This window comes from Pongo abelii, chromosome 13 (genome assembly GCF_028885655.2).
Source record: "Pongo abelii isolate AG06213 chromosome 13, NHGRI_mPonAbe1-v2.0_pri, whole genome shotgun sequence".
In the NCBI taxonomy this organism is placed as follows: Eukaryota; Metazoa; Chordata; class Mammalia; order Primates; family Hominidae; genus Pongo; species Pongo abelii.
Window position 1 is genome coordinate 98,072,815 of NC_071998.2, and position 14,480 is coordinate 98,087,294.

The 14,480-nt window shown below is 37.6% G+C and overlaps 1 protein-coding gene across 13 annotated transcripts in view; it reads left to right on the forward strand.

Moving 5' to 3' along the window:
- Window positions 1-14,480, forward strand: part of ZNF462 (zinc finger protein 462) — a 157,773-nt gene that overhangs the window by 137,413 nt on the left and 5,880 nt on the right. For all 13 annotated transcript variants that reach the window (XM_063714339.1, XM_063714341.1, XM_063714336.1 and 10 more), the window contains one exon: window positions 12,095-12,227. In XM_063714339.1, coding sequence (XP_063570409.1) covers window positions 12,095-12,227 — 133 coding nt within the window. The remainder of the gene's footprint in view (window positions 1-12,094; window positions 12,228-14,480) is intronic.

Below are 14,480 nucleotides of genomic sequence, written 5' to 3' on the forward strand. Positions count from 1 at the left end.
GATTGCAAGATATAAAATCAATATACAAAAATCAATTATGTTTCTGTATACTAGTAATGGACAACTGGAAAATGAAATTTTAAGATCAATTTCATGTACAGTAACATCAAAAAGAATAAAAGTCTTAAGAATACATTTAACATGAGAACTATACACTGAAAACTACAGTGTGGCTGAGAGAAATTTATAAAACTAAATTAATGCAATATATACCATGTTTATTCATTGGGAGACTCAATATTGATAATTCTTTTCATAAGCATATACAGATTCAACATAATCTCTATCAAAATCCCAGTAGGCTTTTTGGGGGTAGAAAGTGACAAACTGGCCCTAAAATTTATATGGAAATGCAAATGACCTTTAGAATAGCCTAGTGTGGAGAAACAACAAAATCAGAGGATTTGCTCATCTTGATTTCAAAACTCACTGTAAATTGACACAAGATAGATGCATAGATCAGTAGTGCAGAAGCAAAAGTCAAGAAATAAACCTTCATATATGTGGTCAGTTGATTTTCATAAAAGGTGTTAAGGTAATAGGGAAAGAATGATTTTTTTAAATGGTGCTGAAACAATTGGATTTATGTATGCAAATTATGACCCTTGACCTTTACAGCACTCTCTACACACACACACACACACAAAAACAATCCAAATGGATCATAAGTTTAAATGTGTGAGCTAAAACTAGAAAACTTTTAGAAGAATAATAGAAGATTTTATCACCTTGGGTTGGGGAAAAAAAATTTTATATATGATGCAAAAGTTACGGACAACTGAAAGGAAAAAGAAGACACCATTAAGAAAATGAAAAGGCAAGCAACAGACTAGAAGCAAATATTTGCAAAGTAATTATCTAACAAAGAGCTTTAACCAAAATATTTAAAGAAATCTTACAACTCAACAATAAGAAGATAAGCAATTCAGTTAAAAATGAGCACAAGTTTTGAATAGACACCTTACCAAAGAAGATAGATATACAAATGGCAAATAAGCACATGAAAAGATGTTCAACTTGATTCACCGCTTGGGAAATATAAATTAAGACAATAATAAGATTCTACTCCCCAACCACTAGCTAGTATGGCTAAAATTAAGAAGGTTGATGGTATCAAAGTGTTGGCAAGTATGTAGACAAACTGGAATCTCATACATTGCTGATTGGAATGTAAAATAGCATAGCCACAGCCACTTTGGAGCAGTTTGGCATTTGTTTATGTTAAACGTACACTTGCCATCTGACCTATCCTACTTTCACATAAAATGGATGGATAAATAAAATATGGCGTATCCATGCAATGGAGTACTACTCAGCGATGAAAAAGAATGAGCTACTGATACATTTAATAGCATTGAGGAGTCCAAAAAATGTTAACGTGGACAGAAGCTAGACACAAGAGACTATGTATTTCATGATTCTGTTTATATGAAATTTCTAGAAAAGGCAACATGATAGAGACAGGAAGCAGCTAAGAGGTTACTTGGGCCTGGAAGATGGGAGCAGGGATTAATTACAAAGGATATGAAGGAGCTTCTCAGAGTGATGAGAGTGTTCTTAAACATCTTTGAATTGTTTACTTATAATTGATAAATTTTATGGTAGGTAAATTATACCTCAATACCTAAAACAGATGCAAGTTTCCCATAACCCAACACACAGTAGGTCTTCAATAAATGTTAATTTCCTGTAGTCTTTTTATGACGTTCATCCTGAGAACAGCTATATCAACAAGATACTCAAGATCCGGATTAATGTGGAATAGACTTAGCAATTGGTTCCAAACAGGGATTCACTTTTTTCCCAATAAAACAGTGCATTGCTCATTATATTCTTCTACAAATAGCATTAAGTGATTTGTGTGGTAGGGAGAATCTACAGACTAAACTATAAGACACGTAGAATGTATTTTCAGTTAAAGGATTTCATTAAAAAGAACTGAACATTCAAAACTGGACTTCTGAATTCTGCCTGCAAAGGTTGTAAACCTCAGGAACATCTATAAAGATGTCAGACTATATCATTCACGGACCGGACAGAATCCTGGTACCAGCAAGAAAGGTCCTTAAAGTCAAATATACCATTCCTTTTAAGAACCAAAATCTCCAGTGCAGTTGATTTAGGCTGCATGTTTATCCTCAGAAGCCAGAGTGCAAAAGGGATAACCATCAGAACCCTCATTTTATATGTGATAAACACAATCTTTCCTCCTAGATCTTTATCTTTGTTACTAGTGAGCAAGGCATCACTTGTAATCTCTTAGGATCTAAAGTAAACAGTGCAGGTTATTTGAAATTTTATTTTTTTATCCTGTGACTCCCTGTCTGTTTTGAATCTCAGTGGGTCCTCTAGAAGGTTGACTAGTGTAGTCTCTCCCTCCCCTCCCCCTCCCCTTCACTTCCGTCTCCCTTCCTTCACTCCCTGCATTCTCTGTCCCCCAACATTCTACCCCCCAACACACATAGTGAATGATTTATCAGTAATGCCCTTTATTAGCAATACTGTTGAAAGATGAAGACAACCTTTTTTCTTTTTTTGAGTCAGGGTCTTGCTCTGTTGCCCAGGCTGAGGTGCAATGGCGCAATCATGGCTCACTGCAGCTTCAAACTCCTAGGCTCAAGCAGTCCTCTCACCTTGGCTTCCCAAAGTACAGGAATTGCAGGTGTGAGCCACTGTGCCCAGCCTAAGACAACATCTTTAGGAACCTTAAAGTCATGAAGAAAAACAAACCTTGCACTTCTCACATTTAAAAAATACACACACTTTTTTTAAAAGAAAGTTTATATGCAATACCTTGTTAGTGTTCTTTATGGTTCTGAAGTCTCTTTGCTAGCTTAAGGAACATAAAAATATATTATCTCTAACTTGGTCTGCTCGTAAAATTGTCATGTTCAGTATATTAAATTTAGAAGGATAGTCTATTCAGGCAATACACATTCACTAATTGAATTTACTTTGAAATGTTTTTAATTTTTTATATAAATGGAGCCTCAGGCAGTTGAACGCTTAAGAAACTCATATCTTACTTTTTGCCAGTTTGGGGAGAACAGCAAAACATTAAGCTCAGAAGGAATCATCAACATTTTAGTTATTCTAATAAAATTGCTCAGTTTTTTGGACTAGTGAAATCCACAGTGGCCAAAAAAGTCACTTAGGACATTAGTTTCCAGAAAAGGAAATGAGAAATAAATGAAGAATCTTTCTCCAAAGATTCTTCCCAAATAAATCATAAGAAGAATTTTTCCCAAATCATAAAACACACCTTTGGCCACATTTTTTTTGGATTGCTTTTTATTTCTGAACTAAATGCTAGCAGCTTTAGCTTTATCAACAACGATTTCTGCAAGCTGAAGGCTTCTCTAGAAGACTATGCCATTCTGTTTCTGCTTTCCCTCATGTAGTTCTGCTTCTTGATTTGTTAACCATAGCTCTGTCTCTTCCGTGTGTTGTAGAAGACAGAGAAACCAGAATTAGACGAGCAAGAGGTGTGACCGTTTTTCAGAGGGGTGTGTCTGGCAAAACCTTAAGCAGTATTTCTCAAATAGACATTTGAAGATGTTCCTTACCTGTACCTTCGAAACCATCCATTAAACTCCCCAGTCAAAATTCTTTGTCCCAGCTTCAAAACTTCCATAGAACTTTTCTCCTTCCTTTCTTAAGGCAGATTTATTTATCTCACCTTTCTTTCAAAATCTAACCTAGTGCCCAGCATACAGTAAAGCCTCAGGAGTTGTTTGTTAAATAAATCAATAAATGAAATCAACTTTTCAAATATGAAATTTTAAGTATCCTATTCAAATAAGCAAAATGTGGCAGCATCCATTAGCATCTTTTCCCTCTGTATTTTGGGTCCAGGAGATTGACAGCTGCTTAACTGGCCAGCCACAAAGCTCCGAGCCTTTCTTAATTATGTCTTTCACCTAGCTTCCTTGAGTTCTTGTGTCTGGAGTTATGCTGAGTTTCTCCAAATAAGTGATTTTGTCTGAACTTTTGCTAAATTAGGTATGATGGAAATACGTTTTCTGATTGTGACACAGTGATTGCAAAAGAAAATAGATATCTTCCTTGACTTCTGTGCTCTATATCCTTCTGGGTACTCTGTGATCCTTTGTTTTTAATATTCTTAGGCTTTTATTTTGAAAAAAAATTCGGAAAGGATGCTACTGTTCTATCCCATCACATTTTGCAACATAACGTTATTGTTAATACTTTTTCTTTCTCCTTCCTGTGTTCAGCCAGTATAGCCATGGTAGTTTTGACATACTTTGTGAGTAATTTTGCATTTCTGCAGATGATTTGCGTTATAATGGGAAAAGCTTGAGCTGTGTCATCTGGAGATCTGAGTCCTAACTAATCCTGGCTTCATCACTTACCTGTTTTGTGATCTTCATCTACAAATACAGAAGGCAACACATTTACTACACAATGGTCATAAGGGATAAGTGATACACGTAAAAACTACTGGGGGGCATTTTTAGCACATAATAGATATTTGGTAAGTATTGAAACAAAATCATTTAGAAAGTGCCCACTTTTATTCTCTCATTAACAAGCAACTTTATTTCATGGGATGCAAATCTTATAGCAATTTTTTTATTGTTATTATACTTTAAGTTCTAGGGTACATGTGCACAACGTGCAGGTTTGTCACGTAGGTATGCATGTGCCATGTTGGTGTGCTGCACCCATTAACTCTTCATTTACATTAGGTATATCTCCTAATGCTATCCCTTCCCCCTACCCCCACCCCACGACAGGCCCCAGTGTGTGATGTTCCCCACCCTGTGTCCAAGTGTTCTCATTGTTCAATTCCCACCTATGAGTTAGAACACGCAGTGTTTGGTTTTCTGTCCTTGTGATAGTTTGCTCAGAATGATGGTTTCCAGCTTCATCCATGTCCCTACAAAGGACATGAACGCATCCTTTTTTATGGCTGCATAGTATTCCAGGGTGTATGTGTGCCACATTTTCTTAATCCAGTCTATCATTGATGGACATTTGGGTTGGATCCAAGTCTTTGCTATTGTGAATAGTGCCACAATAAACATACATGTGCATCTGTCTTTATAGCAGCATGATTTATAATCCTTTGGGTATATACCCAGTAATGGGATGGCTGGGTCAAATGGTATTTCTAGCTCTAGATCCCTGAGGAATCGCCACACTGACTTCCACAATGGTTGAACTAGTTTACAGTCCCACCAACAGTGTAAAAGTGTTCCTATTTCTCCACATCCTCTCCAGCACCTGTTGTTTCCTGACTCTTTAATGATCGCCATTCTAACTGGTGTGAGATGGTATCTCATTGTGGTTTTGATTTGCATTTCTCTGATGGCCAGTGATGATGAGCATTTTTTCATGTGTCTGTTAGCTGCATAAATGTCTTCTTTTGAGAAGTGTCTGTTGATATCCTTTGCCCACTTTTTGATGGGGTTGTTTGATTTTTTCTTGTAAATTTGTTTAAGTTCTTTGTAGATTCTGGATATTAGCCCTTTGTTAGATGGGTAGATTGTAAAAATTTTCTCCTATTCTATAGGTTGATCTTATGGCAATATTATGAAGTCGGTATACCTTATGATCTCTCATGGGTTTTCATGTTACTGGTAAATTCAAATAGCATTTATTGTGTGTCAAGTGGATGACTCTGCACTGAGCCTATAAAGCTAAATAAGAAATGGTTGCTACCCTGGAAGAGTTTATAAGCAACTAGGTGAGACAAGTTTAAACAAAGAAGCACAATTCAGCATGTTACTTGCTTGATAAGAGGTAGTTTTAAAATTGGAGAGGAGCACAGTGCACAACAAATATAGTTTCATAGCTCAGGTTCCATAGAGCTTTAATACTGCCTAACTGGTTTGTTTGGCTGAATATCTTTTCTTTCTTCCCCCCCCCCCCAGCTTTATTGAGGTATAATTGATAAATGAAATTTTATATATGTAAGGTGTACAATGTGATGGTTTGATATATGTGAAGAAAAGGGGAACCCTTGTGCACTGTTGATAGGGATGTAAATTGGGAGAGCCATTAGAGAAAACAGCATGAAAGCTCCTCAGAAAATTAAGGATAGAACTACCATATGATACAGCAATCCCACTTCTGGATATTTAACTAAAGGAAACAAAATCAGTGTCTCAAAGAGCTACTGCACTCCCATGTTCCCTGCAACAGTATTCACAGTAGAATAGCCAAGACATGGAAGCAGCCTAACTATCCATTGATGGATTAATTTTTTAAAAAGTGATACATAAACACACAATAGAATATTATTCAGCCATGGAAAACAGACATTCTGCCATTTGGGACAGTATGGACAAACTTTGAATATCCTTCCTTGAAGCTTTTACAAGAACTCTAATTGAGGTGCTCTTATCTGAGAATTCAAGATTTTTGTACCTGCACTTTTGACCATCTTGCTGTAAGAAATCGTAGAGACAATACTTTGCTGAATCTTTCTCCCACTGTTTTCTTTCCCTCATTCCCATTCTTATTTTTAAGGACAGGCAAAGAAGATCTGTCTGTTGAGTAGACCACTTGGTACATTAGGGGTTGGCAAACTATGGTGCGTGGACCAAATCTAGCCCACCTCCTTTTTTATATGGTCCACTCTCTAAGGATGGTCTTAACATGTTTTAATGATTGAAAAAGTATCAAAAAAATTGTAATGTGAAATATGAAATTCAGATTTCACTTTCCCTAAATAAAGCTTTATTGGAATACAGCCATGCTCATCCATTGACTTATTGTTTATGGTTGCTTCTGAGCTACAACAGCAGTTGAATAGTTGTAACAAAGACTATAGAGTCTAGAAAGCCTAAAATATTTACTTATCTAGCCCTTTACACAAAAAGTTTACCAGCCTGTGTTATAAGTCATTCAGAATCTTCACAGCACTGCACATTCATTTTAACATCAACATGCAGTATTAGGTAATATGAGCATCCTGGTTGGGTGCCTCTTTTTGAAGGTACAAATGTTAAGTAAGAGGGGCAACCTTAGAGTTAAAAATTCTGGAAACATTAAGTGGACTTTCTCAATCTCAATCTGTCCTATTTGATGCCTGCAGTGTAATCTGAAGACAAGGGTTCCAGTTCCGTTCTGCCATTAGCAAGCACATTTATATCAGTCTTCTGTCAGACTGGGTTTGCTACCCTAGTACAATATGAAAATGCATATTCAACTTGATAATATTTGTAAATCACATATAATTATTATCACCTTAGAATATGCCAGAAGTATGGAAATACATGCTAAGACCAGATCTAAACCATTTTGCTGAATAGTTAAAAGCCAACAAATAGACAAGTGCAGAAGTGGTTTTGCAGTGTCCTCACTTCAGTGTTAAAGGATAAAACATTTGACACCTCATCTCACTTTTATTTTATTTATTTATTTATTTATTTATTTATTTATTTATTGAGACGGAGTCTTGCTCTGTCACCCAGGCTGGAGTGCAGTGGCATGATCTTGGCTCACTGCAACCTCCACTTCCCAGGTTTAAGCAATTCTCCTGCCTCAGCCTCCCAAGTAGCTGGGATTACAGGTACCCGCCACCACGCCTGGCTAATTTTTGTATTTTTAGTAGAGGCAGGGTTTCACCATGTTGGCCAGGCTGGTCTCAAACTCCTGAACTCAAGTGATCGAGTCATCTCAGCCTCCCAAAGTGCTGGGATTACAGGTGTGAGCCACTACACCCAGCCCTCATCTCACATTCTCATTAGACAGATGACTTCACCAAACTCTGGGTTAGTGGCCTTCACAGGGGACCTTGAGTGAATGGGCATTCACAGATAGCTTTCACAGGAGTAAAGATCTGCATACAGGTTTCTAGTCTGAATTATTATGTATCTGAACAATCCACCCTTCAAGAACATATACGGCTTCTTTTGCCTGCAGAAGGAGCCTGGAAGGAGCTGGGTTCTAAATCTCAAAGTCTTAAGCTTGCTCCTTCTCCCTTTGTTGTGGGCCTTTGGGGAAATGATAATAAACTGCATCTCATCTTTAGAGGAAACAAGTGTGTTTCTCTCAATATGTCATCTGCATCATCAAGGAGTTATTCAAATACCCACCGATCTCCGGGCCCAAAAAGTAGTGTAATCAATTCAAAATATATGGGAACTTTTATAAAGTGTATACCCTTTGACTTTGACCCTGTAATTTCACATCTGGAAATTTAGCCTATAAAATTAAAACTAAGCATGAAAGAAAGGCTTAAATACGATAAGGTTTATTACTTTTTGTAACAAACATTTTTAATAGTGAAAAGCCAGAAATGATCCACTGTAAATTCATATGGGAATGAATAGTCAAGTAAAGTATCATATGTCCACTTGATGAAATGCTATGTAGTGATTAAAAATTATATTTATTCAGAGAATGATGTGTACACTATGCCAGGCATGAAAAAGTTGGATATACACTTGTTTGTTTTAAAATGATAACAGCAATGTAAATAATCTACAGATAGAGAACAGGAATACAGAAATACATTAATTCATTAACAGTTATCATGTATAGGTAGTTGGACTTTAAATGAGTTTTTCTTATTTTCATAAATTTTTTGTGAATGTTTATATAAACGACTATTTTAAATGAAAATGAAGATATCCAGTAGCCAGGAGGCGAGAATAACACCCTCTCTTAATCTAGACACTGTGGGGGTCAGTGTCTAGATTAAGAGACACAGCTGGCCAGTGGGGGTTCAGCTGTAAGTAAGACTCACAGCAAGTCTGTCCTCGTAGTTTGTAGTTGGACTGAGGAGGGGCAGACCATAAACAATTCATTACTGAATAGGGTGAGCTCTTGAAGGCGGGGTGCAGAATGCTGTGAACACATGGAGCAAGGATATTGAACACAGGAGGAGTATAGGGAAGGTCTCCCAGAAGAAGTGACAGAAGCGGGGCTAGGAGATTAAGGACTCAACATATGAAGCCGGCAGACATGAGAGAGTTTCGGACAGGTGAGATGGTGGAGGCACAGACTCCTCGAGGGCATGACATATTCCAGGACCTCAGTAAGTTCAGGGTGGTGGGAGCAAGGGGGAGCCTGGAGAAGATGGGCCAGAATAACATGAGAGCCCGCCATGTAAACGACAGTAAGAAATTTGTATTTCATCCTGAAGGCAAGCAGAGACTGACATGAAGAGATTTACATTTTGTTAAAGATTGCTTTGACCACACTAAAGAATCAGGTACAAGAAGGGACAAGAGTAGGTGCTGGGAGACCAACATGGGAGGGGAAGGGGCTGGCAGTAATCCAGGTAAAAGATGATAATGGGCTCAGGAATGTGGAAAAGAGTCTTCCTTTTGTAAAAGTTAGGATTAATATTTGGATAGATGGCTTGGGGATTTCAAATACCGTCATAACCCAAAACAATAAAGAGTTTTTATTTGAAAATCTTCTAATTACATAGCAAAAATTTTAGTTCTCATTTTTAAATCTTTTAATTGCCTAGCAAAGATTTTAGAAATCTTCAGGACCAAATAAATCCTGGGTTAGCCTGGGATGAACATCATACTGTGAAAATGTCATGTACTATTTTAAAATCATGCAGAATTTAAAATGTTAACAGTTTTCCAGTGAAGGGATGATGGTGCTGGGAAAATGGACAAATACAGTCTTCCAAAAAACCCAGAATGAGGGGGAAAAAAATAACATTTGGTTTGGTGACAGATCTCCTTCTGTCACCAAGAGCTCCAAAAGAAACAGGGGTTCCAGTGTGGACCCCAGAGGCTGGCACACAGCAAGCCAGCCCTCCAGGAATCCTTGATGAATGAATGAATTAATTAATTAAAACAACTGGATTAAAGCAGATGTTTGAGGATTCTTCTTTGGTCTCCTTGGTTTCATTATTTTTGTTTCCTGGTGACAGCCCACCCCTCATGTCCTTTACACATATTTATAGTTTCCCTGATTACTAATGGTGAGAAGTGCAGGAGAAAGTGGCCCAGGAAAGGCTGCCTTTTATGTGCTAGTCACTTAAAAATACTTTTCTTCAAATATGTTTAAAAATTAGGCAAATTGGAACCTTGCCCACTTTTCCTGAAAAACTAGCAAGCCAGAAAACTTTTTATTCAAATATTTATCATGAATGCTATTTGGCTAAAATGTAGACTTTGTGGCTAAACATAACTTCGTAAATATGCATTTACAATGCTTGTTGTAAGCATTCCCAAGAGCCAAAACTACAAAAGGCTCACATTCCCAGAAAGGGGAAGGAAATTACATTTTGGGGGACTGTTGTGTTTCAAGCACTATGCTGACCTCCTTTTACATATGAAGATATCAAGGACATATTCTGAGTGATTTATCCAGAATCTAGTGGTTAATGGCAAATCCTAAACTTGAACTCAGGTCTGTCTGACTTCAAAGAGCATGTTCTTGTGCTATCCCTTTTTGCTCTTATGTCATAAAAGGAAATCAATGAAAATGTTAAAGGCCTAGTTAGTAAGGTGCTACAAGCAAAAGTCCTTTGGAAACCGTTACTGTGGACTTAGAGGGGAAGAAAGAGAAATCAGGATTCAGAATTGACCTCTTTCTCCTCTTGCCTTAGTCCCTTAATTTTTATAGCTTTTTTAATTGAGAAAAACAAGAAGTTGCCTTCCCTGCTTGTTTAGAATTGGCATTGTTTGCGTCTTGTCCACCCCCATGTTGAGTTGTTTTCAAAGTTAACTAATTTCATGGATTTCATTGTTATAGATAGATTAGTGTATTGTTTCTCCTGTTTTCAAAGAGCTTTTTCCCTGAGTTCTCCTCCTCCTGAATGCTACCTATCTCTTACAGGATGTTGTTGGGACAGCATTCAGTCTCAGTGTCTAAGGCCTGGTACTCTGAGGCTCTTTACATTTGTCACAGTGGATGATGATGTTCCCATCTGCCAGGCACATGGAATTGGTGGCGTTCAGCAAATTTTTGTTCCAGTCTGGTCCCAGAGACTATTTTGGAATTGTCTTGTAAATTATCTCTTTCCTCTCCTGTGTCCTCATCATCACACTCTGTCTCTACTGGGGCAGCTAGGGAAGTCGGCCTTGGAATCTAATTAATGATGTCTGTCTTCCCTCTTCAACTCAACTGTGAGCCTCTGGAGGCCAGAACCGGGTCTCGTTCATCTTGTGTGTCCCCTCCCCAGGCCTCCAACAAGGGGAGCATAACACCTTACATGGAAGGCGTAGCCCATGGCAGTTTTTTGACTTTAGCCCTGCACCAGCTTGTCATGCCTGATCATTCTATGCATGCAACTGGAGAGGTTCTGAAAATCGATTCATGATGAAGGTAAATTTTGTGCTGCCATTGATCTGAGAACCCAAAATGGAAAAATCATTAAAGACTTTTCTTAGTGTAGATTTTTGTTTCCCTCCAATGATACTTTGAAGAAAGCTTGGATTCCCACATTATTCTGACCACATTTTACGTAAATAGAAACCAGCCATAGTTAACACTTTTAAAGGGCTTTTAGGGGTCAGTCATCTAGGTTTTTCTCAGATAATCCCAGCCTTGATACATAGGCTGTGGTCAGCTTCAAAAACAGTAGTAACACTAACAGTAATAATATTATCTTCCATTTAAACTAGAGTTAAGGATCAGATGGCTGTCATCTGGCCTAAGCTGGGACACCCCGCAACACCCTGGTTGATGGGATCTTGGCAAAGAAGGTTGTATTGTGTCTCATTGCTAGTGGTTGGCATGCTTGCAGAACTTCTTCACTTGCAGAAGTATTTGAAACTTGGGTTGTTATGAGAGTTACACCTTTGAATTCAACTACAAAAAAAAATGTGTTTTGGATATTTACTCTATACTCTAGGCTTCATTTTACTTTTGGTCTCTTGCATACTATATAGCTCATTTTTCTTCACAAGTTTGGTAATGAAGGTCCAGTGTACACAAGTTCCGGTGAAAATGATGGAGTGTGGGAGCAAAGGGCAGCTCCGTCTCCAAAAGAGTCAAAATGAAGAAAAAGACCTCTTAGGCCCCAGACTTGTTTGGTCTTGGTTGCAAAACCACAGTCACAGGAAAATGATGTTAGAAAGATCTCTCCATCAGGGAGAACCCCATTTGGTCTGCGGTTTATTATTCCATCATTTGTTTGGGCCTTTTTCAGGTAAGCCGTAACTTTGAGCTGGTTGGACGGGTTAACTTGGATCAGCTGGAACAGATGAAGGAGAAAATGGAGAGCTCCAGCAGCGATGATGAGGACAAGGAAGAAGAAATGAACAGCAAGGCTGAAGACAGAGGTTAGTCTCATCCTGCCCTCCCAATCCCACATGGCATCTGGCATGTCCATAGTGAGACAGAAGGGAGGCAGGAGGTTGTTGTAGGAGTAGCAGAAGGAATGATCCTTCTTAGTTAAGTAGCAGAACAGACTGACTTAGGAAACACATCAAGAGCTGTGTCTTTGTAAACTATTACCAGCTATAGAAACGGCAAGGAAAACAGACATTTTCTCCCTAATTATAGATATATGTTTGTTGAAAAATAGATGGCAGTGATTTGTTTTTAATAAGGAAAACTGCTATCTAGGGAATCTTCAGAATAAGGACAAGCAGACAGCAAGATGGATGACACTGTAGAGCTCTAGAGGAATGAGAATAAACTTCCAGTTGAATGCATATTTAAAATTGCTGCTGGGGCACACACTGCTGGAACTGTAGGGGAGGGTGGTGCAAAGAACTTGAGCCCCTACCCCCTGATGTCCCTCTGCGTGGCCCTTTTCTTAACCCCCTTTGTGTTCTGACTTGCTTTGTAAAGAGAGAGAAAGAGAGACCACCTCTTTCATTCAACTATGTATTTACAGAATACACTGGGGAAGGTTTTATGGGACTTTGGTACTATTTTTCTAACTTCCTGTGAGTCTATAATTATTTCAAAATGAAAAAGTTTTCAAAAGTATATTTAGTTGTGGATATACATTTATGTGATTCAGAGTTGGTTTTCTATATTGTTCAACATAGAATATTGTGGAAAATCCCAGACTATACATACAAGAATATAGGTTGAGATATGTTACTTTAGTTATTGCAGATTTATCAAAAGCACGTGGATAACATAAACATCAGAAATCAACATTGCAGATACTGACCCAGAGATGAGAATAGTACTAGTTGCCGTTACTGAGCATCATTATGTGCTATCCTCAGTGCTGATGGTTTTTATATAACATTTTTCTTTAATCTCATGACTAGAGAGGACTGTGTACATTTAGCCTGCCTGAATTTGGTTTCCAGTTCTGCTGCTTACTGTCTAGATGGCTTGGGGTAAATTATTGTATTTCCTTGTACATTCGTCATCTGTGAAATAATCACAATCATAATAATGAGAATAATATCCCCTCCCTCCTAAGATTGTTGTAAAGATTTTTTTTAACTTTAAAACTTCAGATTTTGGACTTTTTAAATTTTTTTAAAAATTATTTTAATTGATAAAACTTGTGGATATTTATGATGTGCAACATGTTTCAAAATATATATACATTATGGAAAATTAAATCAAGCTACTTAACGTATGCATTACCTCGCATACTTGTTATTTTTTATCGTGAGAACACTTAAAATCTACTCTCTTAGCAATTGGCAGGTATACAATATGTTGTTATTAACTGTAGTCACTGTGTTGTACAATAGATCTCTTGAGCTTATTCTTCCTATCTGACTGAAATTTTGTATCCTTTTAACAATATCTCCCCAAACCCCGAGCCCCTGGTAACCACCATTCTACTATCTGCTTATATGACTTTGACTTTTCTAGATTCCCCATATAAGTGAGATCGTGCAGTATTTGTGCCTGCCTCTCTGTGCCTGTCTCATTTCACTTAATGTAATGTTCTACAAGTTTATCTATGTTGTCACAAGTGACAGGATTTCATATTTTTTAATGGTGAATAGTATTTCATGTGTGTATATACCACATTTTCTTTATCCATTCATTTACTGATGGACACCTAGCTTGATTACTTATCTTGGTTATTATGAATAACCCTGCAGTGAACGTGAGAATGCAGATATTTCTTCAATATCCTGCTTTCATTTCCTTTGAATATACCTAGGAGTGGAATTGCTAGATCAATGTGGTAGTTCTGCTTTTAACTGATTGAGGAACCTCCATGCTGTTTCCATAACGGGTGTACTAATTTGCAGTCCCACCAACAGTGCAACAGGAGTTTGCTTATCTCCACATTCTCTCTAGCATGTTATCTTTACTCTTTTTGATAATAGCCTCGTAACAGGTGTGAAGTGATAGCTCATTTTAATTTGCATTTCCCTGATGATTAGTGATGTTGAACATTTTTTCATATGCCTGCTGGCCATTTGTATGTCTTCTTTTGAGAAATGTCTACTCAGATCCTTTGCCATTTTTTAATCAGATGATTTTCTGTTGAGTTGCTTGATTTTCTAATATAGCATGGGTATTAATTCCTTATCAGATATATGGTTTGCAGATATTTTCACTCATTCCATAGGTTGTCTGTTACTGTGTTGATTGTTTCCTTG